This window comes from Aspergillus luchuensis, chromosome 3 (genome assembly GCF_016861625.1).
Source record: "Aspergillus luchuensis IFO 4308 DNA, chromosome 3, nearly complete sequence".
Classification (NCBI taxonomy): Eukaryota; Fungi; Ascomycota; class Eurotiomycetes; order Eurotiales; family Aspergillaceae; genus Aspergillus; species Aspergillus luchuensis.
The window spans coordinates 1,810,847-1,834,300 of NC_054851.1; the positions used below are offsets into that span (position 1 = coordinate 1,810,847).

Here is a 23,454-nt window from a genome sequence, read left to right on the forward strand (position 1 = left end):
CATATTGAATAATGATAATGTGATTAATAGGGATGATCTAGATCAGCGGAAGTGGTGGAAGCGGTTAGTTCCACATTCGAACTGGATGATGCCGAGACACCCTGGTTAGGTAGTGACAAAGTCACATCGTCTAGAGCGCCGGGCAAAGGTAGTAAGTACTTGTAAGTACTTGCTGGCAACAGGCGACCAGGAAGGTTCCTTGGCACTTAGTGAATACCAGCAGCAGTAGCTGCTTCTGCTGCTTTAGTGCTGTTCGGATTGCAGAAGCGACATCCGTAGCAAGTACTAGTTAGTTATCTACTCTGGTGTTGTGATGATTAATTCTGGCGGTGACCACCTCGGTTTCTCTACCGCAACCGGACATTGGATGTACACTCGAATATAGCAAGGTAGTAGTAGTATAAGTGGGTGGACATGTGCCATGGCAAGGAAGCCTTTATTCGTTGGCTCATCATCAGGGCACTTTGACTTGCGACTATACGATGCGTTATGGCTAATACGTAGCACTAATGACCATAGGCCTGAGAGCTTCCTTTTTTTTCATTTTCTGCGCTCTTCTCGCGTCTCATCGGCAGATGACAGCACCTGTAAAAGTGGATATCATTGGTCCAGATATCTGGTTGAGATGAATGTTCGGCCTAATGACAAGATTAGTTGCAAGAAGGGGCAGGAAATCCATTGAACCCAAAATGGCCAGTCAGGGAGATGATTTTGTTCGAGACAAGATTCGACAGGCGCCAAGGCAAGGACAATCAGCAGAAAAAAGGAACATAACGAAAAAGTAAATAATAAAGGAAAAATGAAATGAATGTAAAAGAATTACTGCTCCGAAAAGGAAAAAAGCTTAAGCTGGTGGTGATCGGTGTCTGGAGTGTTGTTTGGAAGACAACGACTTCCCAACTCTGGCATATTACTGTTTGGCTTACGAAGGGACTATACTAGAGCAGCAGCTCCATAGTCATCGACTATTTCCCAGCAATGACCAAGAAGTTCAGTGGATACTGTGAACAGTGAACACAGGAGTCTGGAAGTCCAAGTCCACCAGTTTACCCGAGTTATGTCAGATCCTCCAAGAGCAGCGTATAACTAACTATGGGGCTTCATTGAAGGCTGGAGAGTTTTTCTTTTACCCAGTATGGCCTCACTTCTCAAGTTTCGATCGCCGCGTCAACCACCCCCGTTTGTTCGTTTAGCACAATTAGTTGCCTGTGCCCGTCGCTGCGCCCGAGTGCTCGGGTGACAAAACGACCCAAGGATTCCCACCAGCCCCAGTTTTCGCATCTGGATTCTGGATGCCGGATGGACCTTGAAGGTTTGAGACTGAAAAAGCGAAGGGGGCCGGAGTCATCTTCATTAGTGAGTAAGTTAAGGTCGGGGTTGGTGGACTAATCGAGGATGGGATGGAGAGATGGGAGAGACAGTCAGTATCTTCGTACAAAAGTAGTCTAGTTACTCTTTTTTTTGCACTGATCAATTCCAAGTGGAGCGTGCGTGCCACTTATTTCCCAGCTCAGAAATAGCCACGACCAATTCCAACACCGTCATCCAGCCCATCATCACCTTTTTCTGCCGGAAGTTCTGGAACACCAAAAACCCACTCTGTTTATTTGTTACACCGTATCGCGCTTGAGTCGTGATGACCCAGAAAGCCAGGCTGCAAAAATAAAGGAACACAGACCAAGAGCATGTACACTCCGGCGCTCTGATTCGATGGTTTACCCATCTTTTCCCCCCTCTTTCCCCTCCATCTCAAATGAATAGCCCGCGATTATCCAGACTTCTAACTAGTGACTGTGATACCAATTGGAATGCAGAGCGGCATACTTTCATATGCAAGTGCAGAGAGGCGTCCATGCATTTTGTTGAGGTTTCCTATGGAGCTATCACTACCTACGGTGCTTTCTTATGGCGACGCGGACTTGACCGACTATTTCCGGAAAAGAAGGTTGAAGAGGGAACCTAGAAAACCCACCCCGAAAAGGCAGTAAAAATGCAACAAGCGCCAAAGGGAAAAGATCAGGGGTTCTACACAACATGCTGCTACTAAAGTGACTACTTACTATTTGGGATTATTCCGAATCTCCATACGAGACCCAAACAGCACCCTATTGTAGATACTACTCCACATACACCGCGACCAGACGTTATCAGTCTTTCACTCTTTCATTATCGGCATTGAGTGGCGTGCAGTTTGCAGTTGCTTTTTTTCCTTTTCTTTCCAAATCTTCGCCAATTTTCACCTGCATTGGTCTGAGTCGTCATCAAGTTCTCATCCAACCTATGGAGCATCATCTGATTCCGCCCGCAAATTCATCTGCGGTCGATCCCCAGTTGGCATTGTCGTGGTGGATTTAGAGATGATGGTGAAATGATGTGACTGGGGACAACTAACCGCTCTGCTTGCAGGTATCAATGGGAAATACGAATCAACCAAACTATTCATCAGCTCCCGATCGGTAGCAGATGGAGCGCTGTCAAAAGTCTCGCTCATCATTATATTATTGAAGTATGGAACGCAGTCGATATGATTCGGTAAAATTATAGCCACAAGTATGGACGAGCTCCGCAACAATGCCAATCAATCCATAATCCCAGACGGATTTCGCCCGACGATGCACTATCATTGCCCGCGCCTTTTGATCATATTGTGGTGCCAACCATTAATTACGCACGAATCCTTCCTTTGCAAGGCATATATCAAGCCCCCTCTGCAGGGTACCTATGGATAGTAGCCGATGGCCACCGTATTGTCAAGTAAATCTGGTACACAGTAGTACTCTGGGACTGATGATCAGATCAAAGTCCGTCCAAGACACCACCAACCAACCATCGTGTTTCTCCAATCTAGACAGGGATTCACGTCCCATTAATTCCAACAAAAAGGAAATGCGCCTGTTGCCATTTCCCTTTTTGTCACGTTTCCTAAGACGAGATTGTCATACTACTCGGGACACATTCGGTTCTTTTCCCTCTGAATCTCGGCGGATGGAGATTGGAGAGGCCTGGTTTCTGCTCGTTTCCTTTCCAGTCCCAGTCTTTCCAAGGGGCGGCGGGGGTTGATCATTAGCCGCACTTGGATGGCCGAGCGAATGAGAGAGGCCTTTGGAGCCTGCTGGCTGGACTGGATGCGCATCCATCAATCAATCAACTCAGTTGATCTGCTCCTGTGGCCTTGCACTCTCTCAACGCCATGCTTGAACTATCAGATTTGGATTTGGATTACTCTTCCCCCCTCCCCTGAACTTTAGTAGTACGTGCATGGGGTGTGTGGATAATGGAGAAAGGGTAAAAGGGAAAAAAGGACACTACTACGGGCAGTCTAGGGACAGGGAGGGAAGTCCTCCGACGGTGCAGCACCTGCTAAGGAACTAACTAGAGTCACTACTTCACACAGGGAGAGGTAACGATCGTTACGCTAGCGACAAACGATATGGATGGTCATTCCCCAACCTGTTCGGGTTCGAGGTAAAGAATAGGAAAGCCTCCGTGATTTGACTCTTTGATAATCGTCGTGCACAAGGCTACTAGCTAGCTAAAGTTCGAGGGCCATCGGTCGACAATCAGACCCCGAAGTCAGCTCGCCGCCCCGAACGCAGAAAACGAGACGCGTCCGGAAGTGGCCCAAGATGAGACACAGATTAATACTCAGCCGCCAACTATTACTGATCATCGGGCGGTACGAGGTATATGAAATCATAATCAATGTCAATAATACTACTAATTATACTCGAAGCGCGTGCCGGGCAGTAATGATTCGAAGCAATGGCGCGTTTCCGCGACCCATGGCCAGCCAACAAGTCGGACGAAGGAAGAGGAGGGCTCTTGTCCTGGTCGCCACTAGTAGTTCCATAATCACCCCATGATGGTCCCAACCATAATACTGCTAGCACTTCTCCATGTCGGACTCCATCCTGTCTTCGCCCCGAGCATCCCACTCTGGTCTCTGCAGACTTCGTACCATTTGCGGAACATGATATTGATTGACGCAACTTGCAAGAAGAATTCACTAAAGTGTGTGATCGGAAGTGCGACCGGCCGGTGTTACAAGGGACTTTTCTCCTTTTTCATTCTTCCCCTTGTTTGCATCGAGCCATGGTATGGCAAGTCTTCATCAGTGAGTAAAAGTAAGTACATAGTAGTTTGGCACTACTCGGCAGTGGTAGTGTAATTATTCTTTTAATTACTTCATTCTGCTCTCCTGGCCTGGAGACCACCAAAGGAGGGCCTTAGCTTCCTTCACCCAATGCTAGGGGACCCTGGAGTGGTAAGATGGATTGGTGTGAATGTTGTCTTGGATCAAGCGACGCACCCCCCTCCATTGTTAGTTTCAGGACTACTGCCGCGGATATCTGCGCAAATGTGGGTGATATCAAACCATGGATGATAGGGTTCCTCCTTTCGGCAAAAGTCAATGACAAAAATAAAGGACGTACACGAGCAGCTGACAGGATGTACAGAAAAGAAAAGAAAGCCAAATCAACAGCCGCCTGCGCCTGCATGGGTCCTTGGCCAAGTGGGTGGGTTCTCCTTTTTTTTTTTTTTTTTTTTACACTTTTGTATTTTGGGTTTATTTTATTTTATTTTATTTTTTGGCCTGCCGGGAATGACCAGCAAGCGGCGCCCTATCATCTCGAAACCGAGTCATCGCAGTGGCTGCAAACCGGTGGCGGAAACAACGAATGGGCCAGATCGAATTTCATTGCTGGAGACTTAAGTTACTACGGTAAATGGGAGTACTTTTCTGGGCTCGTAGAAGGACACAGAAACGGTGCGCCCAATTTCATGGATCGGTCCATACACGGAACATTACGGCCGGGCGGAGTATGACGGCAGAGAAGGGGGTAGAGGAACCTGGAAAAGGCGCAGGCGAGAGTTGGTGGTGCACTCTCGCGGATTGGACGGGTGGTGTCTGCATGTGGATATTTACTACAACCTTCTGGTAAAAGTGGTCATGACTCTCACTAGAATACTACCACCACCACTACGACGACGACGGACTACTCACCTCATCCATCGCCCGGGGGGGCGGTGGATAAGGTATGGTATGTTACTATGTGGCACTGTCCGCAGCAAGTGAGTCGCAGGAGACTTCGGGTTGGCCCCGCGGTCATCCACCATTACCTATTCATTATTCCATTACAACTATCGCATATGCCCGCTAGTACTAACTGGAAGGATCTTTGGGAAAAGAGAACAGGCCCGGCAGTCAACAAGTCAAGTCACAAGGGGGGGCGCGTCGTCTTGCTTCTGGTGGTGCCGAGCCCAACTTAGTGGTACCTAGCGAGTGGCTCCCTTCTCAGTCTCAGCTGCCCTCCGGCTCTCTGCCTAAGGTACAGGGGGGTTGTGTGTGTGTGGGTGGGTGGCTTCTTGAGCACCTTGTTCTCCAGTTCTCCAGGCTCAAACCATTCAGAGTGGAAAGGCTCAGGCCCACAGCGATTGGCTGTGTGTTTACAGATCGATGGAGCCCGGCCATTTTGCTTCTCCTCCGATGATTGGTCTCTTAGTTCATTACGCCTCTCTGGATCGTTGTGTGCAGCTTATCCATCCAATTCTCGTACTCACACATGCCTTACATGCCTACATGATGGATACGCAACATTTTGCCTTGGCCCCCTCATTACACAGCGAGTGGATAAACGGCCAGACTAACATATCGTCCTATGCTAAAGTTTTCCCAAAATTGTCCAAAATGGATCGGGTAGTTAGTGGTGATGACGGGCGTGTGTGATGCGTGTGTGTGTGTGTGCCCACGACGGAGAAACACTATATCGGTAATACCGATACGTCGGAGCAACTCTTACCTGTCTGGGTCAGAGGGGTTAATCCACTTCGAGTTTAGTTGCAACCAGACTGCCCAACCACTCAGTCTGTTCTCATACCTCCCAATCTATTCGGACCCGTTCCATACTTGACACGGGCGAGGTAAGTAAAGTGAGTGAGTGAGACTGGTGCGAGTGTTGTTTTGTAAAGAAGTACGTACTACGTACGTCTGGCACATAACTTACTTCATTTTGCCCATGACAACCCGAGCCACCCACAGCTGAACCCGGTACCAGACTTCCTTTGCAGAGTAACTATCCTTGCCATCACTACCTCACTAGGTAAGCGCCGCCTTGCCGGCAACTGAACGTTTGACTTTTTCTGCGTTTTGCCTGGCGCCTTACTAAGTGACTGACCACCTCGCGGATGCTCCAGTCTCCAATCTAAGCAAGCCTCGCCGTAGTGACCACCAACCTCCAGTACCAACCACGGACTAACTAGAACTGTTTTAGCCACCGTGACCCTCTTACGGCTGCCGTACGCAGCGATCCATAATTCCATGCTCCCCGCCTGCCTCCCTCCTCTTTGCTCTACCCTCCCCTCCCTTTTCCTGCCTGTCCCCAGCTCGAGTTGCTGCGCACTTTAATGAGGTGAAGGGGGCACGCTAACGCTTTTCGGGAAGGATGCCGTATGAATTGTTTGATTATTACGCAGCAACCAGAAGGCAGTGTTCGATTCCGTACCGAAAGTTTTCATTCCTTTGCCTTCCGCCTGGTTGAACTAGAACTGGCGATCAACCACATTCAGAGTGCACAAACCTCCCTTCGTCCACTCTCTCTCCCGTGCCTCCCGGGGGCTGCTGAGCAATGCCCACCCCTTCTCCCTTGGTGTAAGATATCTTTACCTTTTTCCGTTTCCTAATTCTTCCTTCCTATTTCATTTCATCATCATCATTAATTTTTTTTTCTTCGGGGGTGGGTTTCTTATTTTGTGTTTGGTTTATTTGATGTTCCATGAGAAATACATTTTCACTTCTGCCTATTTAATAAAGTTAATTTCTTTTACGATCGGTGCTTTTTACTATAGTAATAGTAGTAGTTGTAAGGACCTCTTCTTGTGGCTTTCAGGATGATTACTGCATCTTGATCCGTTTTAGTTAGAATAGAAAGACCAACTGCAACGGGAGACGCATAAGTAAACACTAAGTATGCTCAGGTGTGAGTAGCTAATCAGGGTGAGGAAAGTGGAAATAAAAAGCAAAAATAGGAAAAGGAAAGGGAAAAAAATAAAATAAATTAAATTAAACCAAAAGCAAGACCAATCTGGGCGGCACACCACGACGGTTGCAATGCGACGCTAAACCCGACTTATTATTGGATCTGATATGGGTCCTACGGAGTTAGCAGGCACGTATTATTCCAAGACCGCGCGAGGTGCTGTCCGAACTTCCACCCCTCTTCCTTTTTGCTCCCCCCTCTCTTAGTACTCTCTCTAGTATTCTCCCAAAGGCGAAAAAAAAAAAGCCCCCCCTCTCTCCCTCCCTGGACCAGTAAAATGACCTATAGACACTAGAACCTAACGCTGGATCTGGACTAGGGCTGCTGACCTTGTTACCCTTCCACTACTCCGTAGCATGCATCCACTTTGTTCCCCCCCTCCCCGTGGCTCTGACATCAACCGGTATTTCATTCTCTTCAAGACAAAGCAGAGACAATCAAACCCGGGCAGCCAAACCGGAACCGACCCAAACGAGGCCAGAAAGGAGGATCAACCCTCTGGACCTGCGTCCGGGTCAAACTCTGTCTATCCTGTATGGGCACAGCACTTTCTCCGGACGAGAACTAGCCTACCCTGGCTCCTCTAGCGGAGTTGCTCTGAAGATGATTAGCCATTTGCTGGATGGAGGATGATGTCTTGACTTCATCCTTCATTATTAGTACCTTTCTTTTACTTTTTTATTTTATTTCATTTTTTATTAATTTCCTGATTTTTATTTCTATTTTCATTATTCGGCCTTATTCAATTGATTCCGTCTCCTCTATGGCCTCTCTATCCATCTAAGGTCTTTTTTATTTATTTCATTTCCATCTTCATTTTTTTTTTCTTTTCTCTTTGATTTCCTTTTTGGTTCTAAATTAACTCTCTTGACTTTCCTTTATGATCGTCTCAATTGCCCTTTGAATTACCTGAGATATAATACCTTTTTATAACTGGTTGTACTTGCAACCTAAGTTATTGCAATCTATACACCCAGAACCTCATCTTCGATTCTTCTGTCACTACTACTTACTTTCTATAACTACTACGACCCTTCCTACACTTCGTTGACATTTAATATACTTACTATGTGATAATCCTTTTTCATCCTATTTTCTTGGTCCCTGCTTCCATTATTCCCACCCCCTTAAGTGCCTTCATTCCATCTGGGAAAGCAGCATTCACCGGATCCGCTGCTGTTGCTATCCTACCAACTCCTCCCCCGCAGCCAGGCTGATATTCCCTTGGAACCCCAATTCTTTTGTCGGCGATTTCCTCGTTTGACCTCGTGTGTGTTGCTTCCATCGTCTCGACTTGTCGCAACGAACCGCCGCATACCACGCCCGAAAATTGAAGATCTGGGAAGTTCCCGGTGTTTAATAACACTCGACTCAAGAATAACACCAACTTGGTCAAGAGCTAGTCCAATGCGAGCTCTCTGACAAGGGTGTTACCTTTACATCTCCATCCTCGATCCAACTGCTTCAATCCTGACGCCATCCTTAAATACCACCCATATGTCTCTCCCGATCCTCTCAACGAAACCGTATCTCCCCGCCCTCCACCCGATCACTCCTACTATAGCTCCTTCCTCGCGGACTGAAGGCTCGCTCAGCGCAAGGAAACGACCTCTTGAGGCTATCTCAGAAGTTCCCGATTACACCTGGACTGCTCCCTTCAGGGACGGTCTACCTACCCCTCCGAACGATATGAATAGCGTCACCGCTTGCAGCGCTCTGCCGGCGTCTTCCTATGGCGGCAAGCTCGATGGATATCAGCTTCCACCTTATTCCAAGGTGTCTGATTATACGCGCATGTCTTCTGATGTATCGAACGGGGCGGTCTCTTCGTCCCAGCCGAAATACCAAGCGCCGGTCAAGGATACCATGACCTCCGAACGAGAGTCTCAGAAGAAAACCAGCTCCAATGGTGTTGCGTCGTATCTCCAGATTCCTTCGTCTATCAGCAATAGCAAAGGCAGCCTGGCTGAATTTGCAGCACAGGTAAGCTGGGTTCTTCTATCCGTCCTCGATCTAAGATGCTGACTGGGCAGTAGATGACGTGCCTTTTCTGGTTCGAAAGTACCGCGAAACTGAAGGCCGTGGAGGACCGCCTCAGCCCGACCACATCTCTTGCACCAGAAGCAGTTCCCGCTGTTGCGTTCCAAAAGTGGGTGACAAACATCTTGTCAACTACGCAGGTCAGCCAGAATGTCATCTTATTGGCACTGCTCTTCGTCTACCGGTTGAAGAAGTTCAACCCGGGTGTGCGGGGAAAGAAAGGCAGTGAGTATCGGCTGATGACCATTGCCCTCATGCTGGGCAACAAATGTATGTCACTCCCTCGTGAACTGGTTATGGACAGAGAACTGACAGAGTCTAGTCCTCGACGATAACACATACACCAACAAGACATGGGCAGAGGTCTCGGGGATCACAGTCCAAGAGATCCACATCATGGAGGTGGAGTTCCTCAGCAACATTCGCTATAACCTGTTCGTGTCCAAAGAGGAATGGAATGAGTGGCACGTCAAACTCGGGCTTTTCACGGACTACTTCAACAAGGCACCTCGAGCCTCCGAAAAGAACGAGAAACACCCTACTCCGCCAGTCCTCAATGTGTCGCCCACTTTGGTGCCATCTCCTCGGGCACAGTTGCCGTCACCTTCGACAAAGTTGCCATCGCCTCCCGCATCCGATCCTCTCCGTTCGCAGCCCTGGGCTATGCCTATGAATGCCGTGCCATACACTGGCGCACCTCAGCTCCCGAACGACTTGCCACCGGCCACCAGCTCTCGGAAGCGGTCCCGTGAGGAGCCATTGGAGGAGCCACCAGCGAAGAGGACAGCCATGCCAAACAACATGCTCACCTCAATGCCGTCACTTCCACCATCATCAGCTCTCACGAGCATCCCGGCCTTGCCCCCGGTACTGGCGTCCTCCGGTGTTCCCCCTCACCTTCCGGCCATGTCCGAACCGGTCTCGCGACTCCCCCGTCCGAACTTCCCATCTCACAGCCTTCCCCCTACCATGCCGGCGTTGTCTCAACTTAACCCCTCCGGTCGAGTCATGCCCCCGGTCTACAACCCTTCTGCGAACTGGGTTCCGCAGATGCCACCTGCGACGTCGGTTCCTACTACTGCCGTTGGACCTGTGGCCAACGGAATGTACAACACATCCATCTCACTGCCCGACCCCAGCAGACACCACAACAGCCCGTTCGCAATGACATCGGGCACAATCTCGCCCGCAGTTTCTGCATACTCCGTTCACACTCCTCAAAACCACCTCTCTCCGACCTTCTTCCTGGCAAACCGAAACTCGCCTTACCGACCGGTTCGCAGTGTCAATACGTTGTTGATCCCGCCTCCGTCGACGTCTATGCAGCAGCAGCGCATCCCGTTTGAGCACATGCACTACCAGCCACTTGGCAAGTCTGAGCGGAAGACGGGCTTGCTGCCATATTCGCACCCTGAGGCTTGGCCGCATGGACACTTCCCGCAACCGATCTTCCACACCACCCCAAACTATTAGATGACTTGCCGTTATCGAAAGACACTTTTTACGACTAGATTTTACGACGATTTACGAGAAGAAGCTCGCATTCTTTTCTCTCATTTGCTTGTCTCGCACACTTGTCGTTCATGTTTGCCCCCTTGTGTATACTGTACAAAACTTTCTTCACTCTGTGTTATGACCTAGCATTATGACGGCGTTGGCATTTATAGATGGCCTTTGTACTGGGAAGGATATGTTTGCATACTTGGCCATGGGAGGGATTCTGATTGATTTATCGAAGCATGGGTATGGCGTGGTATCTGTACGTTAACACCTACTTGCATTGCATTACAGATCGATCACAGATCGATCTAGCGGGCTAAGCCTGCTCAATATATTCAATATATAAAACTTGCACAACACAATGCCTTTGCTCAGTAGTAGACATCTAATAGATTGTCGATTCTAATGGTGACTTGATTTCACCGCTTCCGTGTAAATACATTCTTACGGACAAATCGAGCGGTGAGATGTACTCGACAGATCTTATAATTAAAATAACCAAAGAAATACTGACCATCAGTCTCCAAACAAGACATATCTCCATAACTCACACATACACAGAAGATTATTCAATATACACCAGAAGTCACTCACTTATCACATCTCCTTTCTTACGAACAAAAACAACACTTATATCCAGTAATAATCGTTGCGTACTGTTGTAGAAATTACTTAGTACCTACTCGAGTCACCGGCCCGACCAATCCTCCGCTCCGACCCGACCGACCCATCCCAGTTACACACCTCAGGCATCAATCCAACCCTCTCTCTCACTCCCCGAAAACGAAAGATCTTTGTCCGCGGAAGAACCTCAAACCCATCACCAACCCCCAACCTACCACAGCAACAGCACGCGGTCACCATGCCACCCCGGCTCCAATTGCTGCCCTTCCAATGGCAGCGGCCAATGGCCACTACAACAACGAACCTCCTCTCCGCCTTCCTCCTCCCCCAAGCAGCTATTCCTATCCACCAACAAAGCCGGAACGCGCACATCCTCGCCTCGCTCTCCGATACGCAGGGCGCCTACAACAAGCGCATCAGAAGAGGTCGGGGTCCTGCCTCCGGAAAGGGTAAAACGTCTGGAAGAGGTCACAAGGGTCAGAAGCAGCATGGTAAAGTCCCCGCTGGGTTTAATGGTGGTCAGACGCCTGAGATCGTGGTGCATGGTGAGAGGGGGTTTAATAATGTGTACGTTTTCCTTCTTCTTATGCTCTTCTACCATGAAGAGATTTCACTACGTGATAGACGACTATATGCTAATGAGGATAATGGCAATGGAACAGGCATTCGATCGACCTCGCCCCCGTGAACCTCGACCGAATCCAATCCTGGATCGACCAAGGCCGGATCGACCCAACGCGCCCGATCACGGTGCGCGAACTCGCCCAATCCCGCTGCATCCACCAGACCAAAGAGGGCGTGAAGCTTCTCGGCCGGGGCGTGGAGAAGGATGACCACGAGGTCCCCGTCGACAGTGTGCTCAAGCAGCCGATTCACATCGTTGTGTCGAGGGCGTCTGCGCCTGCGATTGCGGCGGTCGAGGCGGCGGGTGGATCCGTCACGACGAGATTCTATACCAAGTCTGCTATTGCGAGGATCATGAAGCGAGAGATGCATCCGTTTGTGTCCTTGGCTTGGACTAAGGAGAGTGGGAGTGAGGCGTTGGCCGTGGCAGAGGATGGGGAGCCTCTGACTGAGTCGAAGGTTATGAAGGAGATGGGGTATTCGTATAGGTTGCCGGATCCGACTAAGAGAAGGGATATTGAGTATTATAGGGATCCGGCGCATAGGGGATACTTGAGTCATTTGTTGAAGCCGATGGAGGGTCCTAGTTTGTTCTTTAGGTCGCCTGTGGAGAGGAAGTCGGCTGCTGGTGTTAAGAAGGAGAAGGTCTTGCCGGAGAATAGGCTTTGGTGATTTCCTTCCTTACGGGGGTGTGTTGTGTGATCTGTGGGTGTAGGTAGGTATAGATGATGTTGTGGGTTTCGTTTTGTTGAGTGTTTCCTTTGGTTGTTTATCATCTCTTGTATAAATATGCTTGTATGTTATGTTATGCTTGTGGATATGTTTTATTACATTTAGGCTTGACTTACTCTTCATTCTCTTTACTAGACACTACATATGTTGGATCTCTTACAGACGTCTACCTTAATCATAACTAGGTTAGCCACAGTGGATTGATATCTCAGCTAGATACAAGTCCCCCTCCCACCACCAGTTGTTCATTTCATTCATACTAGCAGAATGCCGCTCATATGTCAAGAAAGCACATGCCCTGAGAAAAGAGAAGAGACTGGACACACCAAAAAGCCAGAGAACCGCTCAGCAAGCAAGAAGACCGTCCGGATATAGGTAGGTAATACAGATGATATGAGAAATAGAGAAATGACACGTTTTGTTCGCAAACCCTCACCGCTGAAACGGAAACAACGCCATGCCTTGCCACCAGGAGAAGAAGCGATTTGTTTCAAGTGGAAAGGTGAAGTCAAAGAAGATGCGATACCAAACCAAAACCAGACCCTCTTCTTGCCCAAAGAATGTCCCCGACCGCGATTTGAAATGCCTAGAACAAAGAACACAAAGTAGAGAGGTATACCGAAATGCGCTAAAGCAAAAATATCGAACTCAATAAATCAGAACGCTGCCAACATTGAAAAGAGGGTATCATTAGATGATCAACATTCCGGAAACACCAGCGCTCGTCAGTATCATAAAAGCGCCAGTCATGATCATCGGTCATTCGTAAGGCAACATTCCCAGCCCCTTCGTAAAAGAAATCAGATAGACTGGGAAGAAAGAAAGAATATAATGCGTTGAGGCACTGCAACGAATGAAGCCCTTTACAGCTTCCATGCCGACTCCGTAGGGCTCTCTGCATTATCCGTAAATTCCCGCAACCAGCGGGAGCACAACACGTCGCGGATCGACCACCGTTTATCAACGTTCATATTTAAGCAGCCCATTATTAACTCCAGTGCATCTTCTCTGTCCTGGCGAAGCTGGGGATCCGCTTCTTCACCCACCACAGCATGCTTATTCCAATTTCCACTGAGGATATTTGATTGAATCCGTGGAGCAAAAGCATCTTGGAATGGTCGTGATCCGACGACAATAGTGAACACGATGACGCCAAATGCCCACATGTCCACCGAAGGATCGATAACTCCATTCGTCGACGAAAGGAGTTCTGGGGAAGCGTACTCTAAGCTTCCCGCGACGCTGGTACTGGAACCAGCAGGGCCGATGGTCTTAGGCGGGGGACGGTCGGCGGCGTTATCGTAAGGATCAGGTGATGCGTCCTCATTGTCCGAATTCATCCACTCTGCCATCCCGAAATCGCAAAGAACGAGCGTAGATGTCTTCGTCCCATCAGGGGACTCAGTAGGATCCAACAAGCAGTTCTCCAGCTTGATGTCCCTATGAACAACTCGAGCATCCTCGTGGAGGTATCTCAAGGCACACGCGAGCTGGTACGCATACTTTTTGGCTAAGGTCATGTCCAATCCGCGGCGGTTTTGCCGCACAAGATCGAAGAGAGTGCCGCCGATAGCCAGTTTTGTGAAGCAGAAAGTGGCGTAGTCAGTCTCGTAAACCGCGTCCAACGTCAGTACGTTCGGATGGCTTAAATATCGCCAAACTCGCACTTCGTGGTCGAACTCCGCTTGAACCTCATCATTTTCCTTCTCACTCCGTCCAGAAACTTGTTTCTTGACAATCTTGACGGCAAGCCGTTTTGTCTTACCACTTTCCTCGACCTTGTAGGCCTCTTTCACTGTGCTAAATCCACCAAATCCTATCTGCTTGCCAAGGACATACTCAGTACCGACCATTTGTCCCTCATCATCTGGCTGAGGGGCCGGCTCGTCACCACCCGCGCTCCACATGGACAGAAACATGCTGGCTGGAGATTTGCCGCTCGACGCAGTAGATCTGCGAGACCTCTGGCGGGTTGAGACGCGAAGGCCTCGTGCCTTACTTCCGAAAGGAGTCATGACACTGCCTGACCAGGAGCTGCGATCATCAAGCGAGGCGAACGTCTGCATAGGCGAGGCCACGCAGATGGGAGACGATAACATGCCCCGGGACCCTTCTGGAGGGGTTCGCAGCTCCTCCGTGATAGGAGACGCAGTAGATAAAGACGTGAGAGAAGTAGGATGCTCATAATCAGATGGGATAGCACCGTTTTCTTCGGGGAAGCTGTCGCGAGCAATCCCGGTAGGGATGGCTCGTCGTTCCTGCTGCCTCCTGAGGCTAGAACTGAGTCCCACCTGTCTTCCGTTGTGGTCAGCATCATCTTCCAGAGGCAAAGAATTCCTCAAGCTCGAACTCTTTGCTTGGAACCGTTGAGTGCGGCTCCTCACGTCTCCTCTTGGAGAAGAGGGATCCTCTAGCGGTCGGCGTCGGCCAGAGTCGAGGGCGGCGTCAAAGCTGATGGAAGGGCGGCGTTCTTGAAGAAAGCTGTCGAGCGGAGATGATGCTTGGACATCCTCTGGCTTGTGAGGAAAGGTGACATCTTGCTTGGGATAATCATCATGACGGGGAACGGAGATGGGGGGTGTCGCTGAGTGCAGACCACTCAAAGCACTGTTGTCTTCATCAGTACCGCAACGGGGTGCGTGATAATCGTGAAAGATGTTTGTACGATCGCCCTCGATACCGTCTCCCTGATCCGACGCTCTTCTGCCTCCATCATCACCCCGCCACCGGGGTCTCGGCGAATGGTGAAAGGATGTCTCTAGCTTCAACCCAACCAACCCGTTGTTCCTCCCAGTCTGAGCCATGCCCTCGGAGAGAGAGCAAAGTAATATCCAAGGGCGTCAAGGATCAGACGGCCACGATTTAACTGTCGTGGGATTTGCGGATGACTCGAAGTTTGCACATGAAGATAAGGAAGAGGGGGAGTGAATGAATAGTAAGAGGAGTAGAGGAGTAGAAGGAGGAGTGGGCGGGAGAGACCGTTTGTAATCTTATCGACTCCGTAATGCTACTACTTATCGGAGGGTCCCGATCCCACAGCGGAGCTAAACTCAAAAGTGCAGTGAGTCAGATGGAGAAATAACACTAAAATAGAACAAAGTAATATACTAGGGAAGATAGGGCAGGCAGTGGAATGGAGTTAGGCAGAAGAAGGAAAACAAACGGCGTGCTTCTAGGCAGCTGTGGAGGGAAGAAAGAAGAAAAATTGTCAGACACCAGAGACGAAAATGGTGAACGAAGGGCAATATCGGGTGATGACGGAGCTGAATTGAAGGGTTCCATTGAAGCGTCGGAGCAGCAGACGTAAGTGGGGAACAGCCTGGGCCAATCAGCAGTACAGATTAGGTGGTACACGGCGTCGTTCATGACGGAGGGATCGACCATCCACCGCCAGTCAGAGGCCGCCGTGACTCCAGAACCACTTAATCACCTGCCAATTCGCCCATCTCTTCCCCATCACCTGATGTTGTCGCCCTGGCCCTATGCCCTGAGCCCTATTCAAGCATCATCTTACCTCAGCTACCCCATCGTGTTAACCCCTTCAGGTTAGTTGCACTTACCTAAGACGGCGTTGGCGCGTGGCCAGTCAGCTGCAGGGCCAGGCACGGGCCCTGAGCGCCGTTCTCTGGTAGAAAGTGGATAAGCGCGCGCAAGGGGCGCTTGTTTGGAGCAACCAGTTTGGAGACCTCCTTTTTTCGGGACTGTCTCAAACAATCCAGAAAGTCCGGGGAACTCGTCCGGCCTTTGGTTTCTTGACTCGGTTCTGGGCACCAGCTTCACTTCTCCAAAACATCGGCGTTTTTGGCTATCGTTTTCTATTGCTTCGCTTTTGCTTTCGTCTTTGCGTCACTCTGGAAGTCTTTCTTTCGCCTTGTTGCCTGAACCCTCGTCGCCTGGTCGGACGCCCAAGTACCCACCCCCGCCGTTGCTGTTCCTGGCGTTCCCTTCCTTCTTTCGCGTCGATACATCCTTCGCAGCTAGAATTTCCAGTGGAATTCGCTCCTTTTTCGATTTTCCAATATATCTTCACACTCCCTTACCGTTCCCACCCGGACGTCGGGCAGCGGCCAGTTGCGTTACCACGTGGTTCCAATGCCCGTGATCCCATAAGTCGTGCCTTCGTGCGGAAAGCTTGAGAGACGCTCCCTTCAAATCATAGTTGTGACTGCTTAGAAACGTAGCAAACATGGCGAGGCCACGGATTGTACGGGCTGGTACGTCTACTCCCAGCACATGGTTGCCGATCCGTATACCATCTCCGCCCTTGCTGACCCGGATCATATTATGATAGACACCCTTGACCTCCAAGACCACAACGCTCCTTCAGCTAAAGATCACACGCGACAACCTACTCACTCATCTGGAGTCGCCCCTCACCAGGAGCAAACCCTTCGCCATGCGGACGAGGATATCAAATCCGAAATGATGCACGGTCCCGGCGCCGAAGACGGCCATCCGGAAGCTGGATACGGCGATGGGATTGATATATACGATGACGATGATGATATTGAGGAAGTGGACGAACTGGGACACCATCATCACAAGGGTGATTCTGGGGGTTCCGAGGAAGGCGATCTTGCGGATGGGGAGAGCGACGACATGATGGACGACGATCTCATGGACAAGATCTCAAGCTCTCCATCGATTGATGACGGTGCGTCCCGCCTCTTTTGGTCCTTTCGGGAAATATGCAGACATCGCGTGTCACACAATCCGCCTGGATCCAAACATCTCCTTTGCCCTCAGCCGTCTAGCTCTGGACCATGACTGACCCTGACCAGAGGACATCGATTTTGAATTTGTTTATGCCCTTCACAACTTTTTTGCGACCGTTGACGGACAAGCAAATGCGGCGAAGGGTGATACTATGGTTCTCTTGGACGATAGCAACAGCTACTGGTGGCTTGTTAGGATCGTGAAGGATGGCAGTATTGGTAGGCTACCCCTCGGTGTTACACAACATCAGCTAATTATCCGGTAGGTTACTTGCCAGCCGAACACATTGAGACGCCCACGGAGAGGTTGGCAAGATTGAATAAACACAGAAATGTAGATGTAAGTGCTGATGGTTTGAGTCCATGGTTCTTTCTAATGTCATCAGTTGTCCGCAACCATGCTTGGCGACAATTCGGAAAAGTCAAAGAATCCGCTGAAGAAAGCAATGCGCCGCAGAAATGCAAAGACAGTTACTTTCACAAGCCCAACATACATCGAAGCATCTGATGTTGAATACTCGACCGAAGAAGAAATGGACGACGATATTTCTTTCCAAGACGAAGATATGGCCCGGGAGGATGCGGATCACTTACAGGATGGTCAAAATGAAGACATTGTCGTCAAGCCTCTCAGGCCCAAGTCGAAGGATAGAGGATTCGAAGAAGACGACATTCAGGAAGTGCAAGAGCCTGACAGCGCTGGTCTCGACAAACAGCGGTCCAGCCAGGAAATATTTGAAACGGAAGGTGAGGACATTCTCCAGGGATAACAGACTGGAAGCTAACAGTCTCCAGCGGACAATGCTGTCAGCAGGTCCAGAAATGGCACTGTGCGGAATACAGACTCCTTCTTCAAGGATGATACTGTTGAAACTAAGAAGATCTCTCTGACACCCAACCTGCTTCGGGATGAAAACTCATCCGGTGAGGCGAAAGAGGTAAGCATATATCTCACTACCTCTGTTTTTGTGGAAACTAATCAGTCAGCAGAGTCGCGGCAGCATGGAGGCGATCGACAAGGCGCTCAGCGCTATTGACAAGAATAAGGATGACAAGAAACGCAAAGACAAGAAGCCAGGAATGCTCAGCGGTCTGTTCAAAAGGAAAGATAAGAAGACCAAGTCTAACGATGAGGACACGGATGAAGCGGAAAAGACCTCAACGGAGCTGTCTCGGACATCCCCACAACCGAAGACATCGTCGGATTCTTTGTCCTCTCCCGAATCTGCTCGATCGCCTAAACCCTTGGTGGTGCAGAGACAGACCAGCAAGTTGCAGAAGCAACCCCCTTCGGCTATGTCTCCAACTAGGCAAGACATAATCCAGGAAGCTGGTCTTCAAAGTCCCGTCGATGCTAGAGAAGAGCCGAGACCAGTCATGAGTTCGAAGGATCAAACCATCCGACAAGTAACATCGGAAGAGGATGACGATATCCCATCATCTCCTCCCCTGGGGCCTTTTGACGACAGCCAGGAAGCTATGTTGTCTTCTGCCCGTGTGCCAAGTCCTTCAAAGAAGCCAGCTTTGACTCCACTCGATCACCAGGAATACCCGTCCACTGACATCCAGAAAACCTGGGAGGAGGATGTGTCTGAGAACACTTATTCTCAACAACGTTCTGTGGCGTCTCCTCCACAGAGATTCCCGCCGAAGCAGGTGTTGAACTACCAGCCCCAACGTCTAGACTCGCCCCTCAGCGGTTCTCCGCTGGAAGGGCCGGTTTCACCTCTTACACCAGGATTGGTGGCGGGCCTGCCATCCCCTGGGAGACACTCGGTCTCATCGGTGTCCCCGCCTTTATCTCCTATTGCTGGTGACAGCGATCACAGAGGCATCGACGCCGTACCTGCGTCGTTTGAGACTGCGTCTGCTGGAACACCGACTTGGAGCGATGCTAGCTTGCGGTCGTACTTGGATGACGAGAACGACATCCGCGATCTATTTATCATTGTCCACGACAACTCTAACATCCCGCCTGCCGGTCCTGACCACCCGATTACTGGCTGTCTCTTCAAGGAAGAGAGTAAGAGGCTAAGGGAGATGACCAGCCAGCTGGATGCGATGCTCGCTGAGTGGGTTGGCCGGAGGACGCGGAGTGCGGCGAGCAAATAAGCAGGTCTTTAGACTCGGGTACTTGGTGTACACTAGACTGGTCACATCTGCAACTCCGGTTATTCGCGCAAATTCCAAGAGGATCGGTCATTCTGTTCGCCAGGGGCTAACAATGTGCTGGACGCATGAACTTGGTTGGCCTATGTTATGGTCCCTCTTTCAATCCGTCTCTCATTCGGGGACTTGATCATACCTGCGCTGTCACTTGCATAGCGCGACCCATTCAGCCCGACAGGTGGTGATCGGTCATATCTGACCTTGATTTCGCTCTGACTTTCTTTTTTGTATGCTTCAGTCTTTTAGTGTTGCGAGCTGTCTCTTTTCTCATTGCTTGTATGTTTCTGTCTTGAAGCCCACCTTCTACAGTTGCTGGGATACCCCTAACTACATGCCTCCATTACCTCGTGCTCTTTTCCCCGACTTTTCATGAAGTGATGTTAGATCTACATGTTCGTTATTCATCAATCAACTATTGCATTCAGCCAAGCACACCGCTTTGTTGGTGAACCTACGTGATAGATCACGCAATATCAAGAATATCACGAAGACAATAGCCCTGTAGGAGCGCTCCACTCCAGCCAAAGCAAACAAGGCCAGCCCGACCGCGTAAAAACAGACCACCCTGTCGCCAAGTCCGAGTCATCAGTTCGTATGTGTTCGCGAGGCTGAGTCGTGCGGCACGGTCACCTGCACCCACCCCCGTCAGCCGCCAGTCCCTCACCACCCAGACCCGCAGCAAGCCCCAGCTGATCATCTTCACAAGACATCCATATACTATCCGAATATAACAGTCATTTCTACTGCAACTGCATACATACATACCAACATTCCCTACCATAGATTTAATTCCCAAACCAGACCAGATCAACAATAACCTACCTATTCCATCCATCGAAAATTCCATACCTCCAAAAATGACCGACCCCTACCCCCAGCACCAACAACAACAGCCATACCCCTCTCCCGTCCCAAACAGCGAGACTCCGTACTACTCTCCCCCGGACGGCGTCTACCAGCACGCAGGATACGACTACGAACCGCAACAGTTCTACAACCAGCATGCACTGCCGAATCAAGATCCCGCTTATAGTTCTCAGTACGACGTGAGCCAGATTCCTCGGTCATATCCGACACAATGGAATCCGCAGGCTGCTAGCAGCAACACCAATCTCAGCAGTGTTAATAATGAGTCTAATACTGCTGTTCCGCAATATGATCCCGATCGTCTGGCACCGGGCTACGAACCGCCTGTTCGGAGGGGGAGTAATGCTGAGTATTAGTCTGTTCCCATATATCTCCCACATTCTATATCTATACTTCGTTCTGGGTATAATGCACATGATAATGTGTTACTGACACAGTCGGGAAAATACAGTGCCCAATCCGCCGCAGACATGCAAGCCCCTCCTCCTCCTGCTCCTTCAGCCCCGGAGACCGAACAGCAACCCCGCGCCTACGATAATGATCCTACCACCGCTGGTGGTGCTGCTGCTGCCGGTGAAGAAGTAGAAGAAGGCGAGCGCAGCCTCGGCGGAGCTGTCCTGGGCGGCGCGACGGGGTATTATCTGGGACATAAGAAAGACCATGGACTTCTGGGAGCGGTTGGGGGTGCGATCCTGGGGAATTTTGTCAGTAATAAGATGAAGAAGAATGATAGTGATGAAGAGGTCGAGGAAGTGGAGGTTGATGATGATCGCGAGACGGAGTATACGAGGTATCATAGTAGTCATTATCGGCGGTCGTCGAGTCATGGACATGGACATGGACATCATCACCATCACCACCATCACCATCATCATGGACATGGGCATCGGAGTCGGAGTCGAAGTCGGTATGAGGAGGAGGAGTGGTAGGGAGGTATTATGAGGTATGAGGTATGAGGTATGAGGTATGAGGTATGAGTTATGATTATGTTTTAGGATGTTCTTGTGCAGTGAGTGATGTTGGATATTGGATGCTGATACCCTCTTTGTATTTGTTCACGCTTCGACTTACTGTGGGTTACTAGCTATATAGATTCTTAGTTATTCAATTGATATACTTTGTACTTATAAGTAATCCCCAAAGACAAAGTAATATCATCCATAGGTATCCTACCATACACAACTAATGACACTTACCCCAACTGATCTCATCCAAAAAGATGGATCAATACTATCAGATCATCTAATTTCTACACTCCCCTCATCCCACTTACCCTAATCCAGCTAGCCCTCACCTACTAGAAATAATCCACAACTCCTCAACCACCCAAGAAGCCAATCATATTCTCAGACCATCCTGGATGTCGAAAGAATCGCCAAAATCCACTTTCGGGGTGCTGGCCAATAGGAAAGGTGATTCGTGACGCGTTGGGACGCGATTGAAGGTGAATGAGAGGGGTGGATGGGTTCTAGATGGTCTATGTGGATTGTGGAGGGGGGTTGATAGGTGCTGGTGATTGTGATGTGATGGGTGTGGGGTGCTTTGACTACTTGTAATGGTGTGACTTGATGGCGGGATTGTGCGACGTACAGAGTTATGTTAGGATGGCTGTCATTGGGTTTCATGGTAGGTTAGTTGTGGTGATGAGGGTATATAAAGGCGTGTTATAGTTCTGACGTCTTGCAGTGGTAGTTGTCTCAGTCAGTTGGGTTTGGGGATAGTTAGAGGGGTATGAACTGGAATAGTAAAGAAGGAGTGTAGTACGGTTGAGTCTGCTAATTTGATAGTTCTTAAAAGCCTTTATGATGGACCTTATGACGGCTGTTGGCTTATGGCGACAGTTCAGGGTCTTATCACCAAGACGAAGGGGACCCTTGTACCTGCATGTTTTAGTGCCATCCACATCCTGGTTTACGCGCCTCGATCGTGAGATCGTGATTAGGCGGTCAGGCGGGTTTTTCTTGAGGTTTTGAGTAGTTGATCGCGTGCATATTCGCCCTTGAACTTTATAGTGTGATGGTGTGCACTTTGAGATTATTTTCCAGCTGAGTGAAGATGAATGGAAGTCAGATGATCATGAGTATCTTTATAGATAGCGTGGGCTGGGGGTTATCGTGGAGATAAGCGTCTAATCAGCCGGTAGGGGAGATGCTAGCGGATCTACGAACAGAGGACCGATATGCTCCATATGTCTATCTCTCACCGTTATTTCTTGTGTCTGTTTGCTTCGCAATCATAATGAGACAGTCCAGTGAGATAAGGGCTTCACTTGCTCTCTGCTACGTCAGTGTCCCTTTGCGGTCCTTGCCGAAAACATCCCTGATATCTCCGAGACAAGATGCAGGCCGAGATAGGCCATCCGTCAACCCGAGCTATGTATGTCTCAACAGAGGGTGCAGTGAAGTACGTATTGCTTGAAATCCGAACAAGCAGCCTATTGTAGCAGGAGCTTAGGGTTGCAATCGACGGTGCTGTCTGTGCTTTTTGCCTGGATTTAACCTTCAATAAACAGTGTGGGTCAGGACTCCGGGGCAGCCGTGATCTTGACCGGGGATTGTCTTGGGCGGGTCTGGGAAGTTTCGGGCTCTGCCTTGGAAAGGAATCTTCGCATCCATGGGATGAAGGCAAAACTGTGATTCGGAGTAAAAAAAAGTCTATCATGGTCTCTTCCGTTCGGGCAATCATTCAGTATTGCCCGTGTCACCCCACGCTCAGTCTGACTTAATCTCGGAGAGTTTGAGCGATGAATGCAGTGGGAATGTGAACAGCCGACCGAAGCGCAGAAGTAGGCAGACCAGAGGATAATTCCGGGGTTTGGAAAGGGATATGATTACCGGAAAGAGGGGGGAAAGAGCGAGCTGAGAGAGAGAGAGAGAGAGAGAGACACTCATTATCTGCAATGGTGCCAATGCGGATAGACCAGCAGATCCGGAATGAAGATGAGGATTATTGATTGGAGTTAGTCAAGATAGTTCCAAATTAGTGTAAATTGTTGCCGAACGGAGTCCGCTCCATTCCGAGTCCCCTTTGCCTCTGGGGGAAAGCCAATCAGCAGGCGGCGATAGGGATCATCCTCCATCCTCAGCCCCAGAAATCAACTCGTGACTCGATCTCGAGGCCGCCAAGTGTGACTGACTGACTGACTC

General features: G+C 49.7%; 7 protein-coding genes across 7 annotated transcripts; 5 read left to right on the forward strand and 2 right to left on the reverse strand.

The window, feature by feature from the left end:
• Nucleotides 1–5,052: 5,052 nt before the first annotated feature.
• On the forward strand, nucleotides 5,053–5,492 carry AKAW2_30620S (uncharacterized protein; the record flags this gene model as incomplete). Its single annotated transcript, XM_041687154.1, has 2 exons — nucleotides 5,053–5,073; nucleotides 5,193–5,492. 2 exons carry the CDS (start codon nucleotides 5,053–5,055, stop codon nucleotides 5,490–5,492), a joined length of 321 nt encoding a protein of 106 aa, XP_041541067.1.
• A 3,042-nt stretch (nucleotides 5,493–8,534) lies between these two features.
• On the forward strand, nucleotides 8,535–10,550 carry AKAW2_30621S (putative mucin; the record flags this gene model as incomplete). Its single annotated transcript, XM_041687155.1, has 3 exons — nucleotides 8,535–9,020; nucleotides 9,074–9,347; nucleotides 9,400–10,550. The coding sequence occupies 3 exons, from the start codon at nucleotides 8,535–8,537 to the stop codon at nucleotides 10,548–10,550; spliced, it is 1,911 nt and encodes a 636-aa protein (XP_041541068.1).
• Nucleotides 10,551–11,439: 889 nt separating this feature from the next.
• Nucleotides 11,440–12,497, forward strand: MRPL10 (mitochondrial 54S ribosomal protein uL15m; the record flags this gene model as incomplete). Its single annotated transcript, XM_041687156.1, has 2 exons — nucleotides 11,440–11,768; nucleotides 11,864–12,497. 2 exons carry the CDS (start codon nucleotides 11,440–11,442, stop codon nucleotides 12,495–12,497), a joined length of 963 nt encoding a protein of 320 aa, XP_041541069.1.
• A 923-nt stretch (nucleotides 12,498–13,420) lies between these two features.
• Nucleotides 13,421–15,361, reverse strand: AKAW2_30623A (serine/threonine-protein kinase; the record flags this gene model as incomplete). Its single annotated transcript, XM_041687158.1, has 1 exon — nucleotides 13,421–15,361. One exon carries the CDS (start codon nucleotides 15,359–15,361, stop codon nucleotides 13,421–13,423), a length of 1,941 nt encoding a protein of 646 aa, XP_041541070.1.
• A 280-nt stretch (nucleotides 15,362–15,641) lies between these two features.
• AKAW2_30624A (uncharacterized protein) lies at nucleotides 15,642–15,941 on the reverse strand (the record flags this gene model as incomplete). Its single annotated transcript, XM_041687159.1, has 1 exon — nucleotides 15,642–15,941. One exon carries the CDS (start codon nucleotides 15,939–15,941, stop codon nucleotides 15,642–15,644), a length of 300 nt encoding a protein of 99 aa, XP_041541071.1.
• An 802-nt stretch (nucleotides 15,942–16,743) lies between these two features.
• Nucleotides 16,744–19,384, forward strand: AKAW2_30625S (SH3 domain-containing protein; the record flags this gene model as incomplete). The annotated part of the gene is made up of 7 exons (XM_041687160.1): nucleotides 16,744–16,771; nucleotides 16,849–17,211; nucleotides 17,339–17,491; nucleotides 17,539–17,612; nucleotides 17,659–18,019; nucleotides 18,068–18,210; nucleotides 18,263–19,384. 7 exons carry the CDS (start codon nucleotides 16,744–16,746, stop codon nucleotides 19,382–19,384), a joined length of 2,244 nt encoding a protein of 747 aa, XP_041541072.1.
• A 914-nt stretch (nucleotides 19,385–20,298) lies between these two features.
• On the forward strand, nucleotides 20,299–21,237 carry AKAW2_30626S (uncharacterized protein; the record flags this gene model as incomplete). Its single annotated transcript, XM_041687161.1, has 2 exons — nucleotides 20,299–20,663; nucleotides 20,760–21,237. 2 exons carry the CDS (start codon nucleotides 20,299–20,301, stop codon nucleotides 21,235–21,237), a joined length of 843 nt encoding a protein of 280 aa, XP_041541073.1.
• Nucleotides 21,238–23,454: the final 2,217 nt, after the last annotated feature.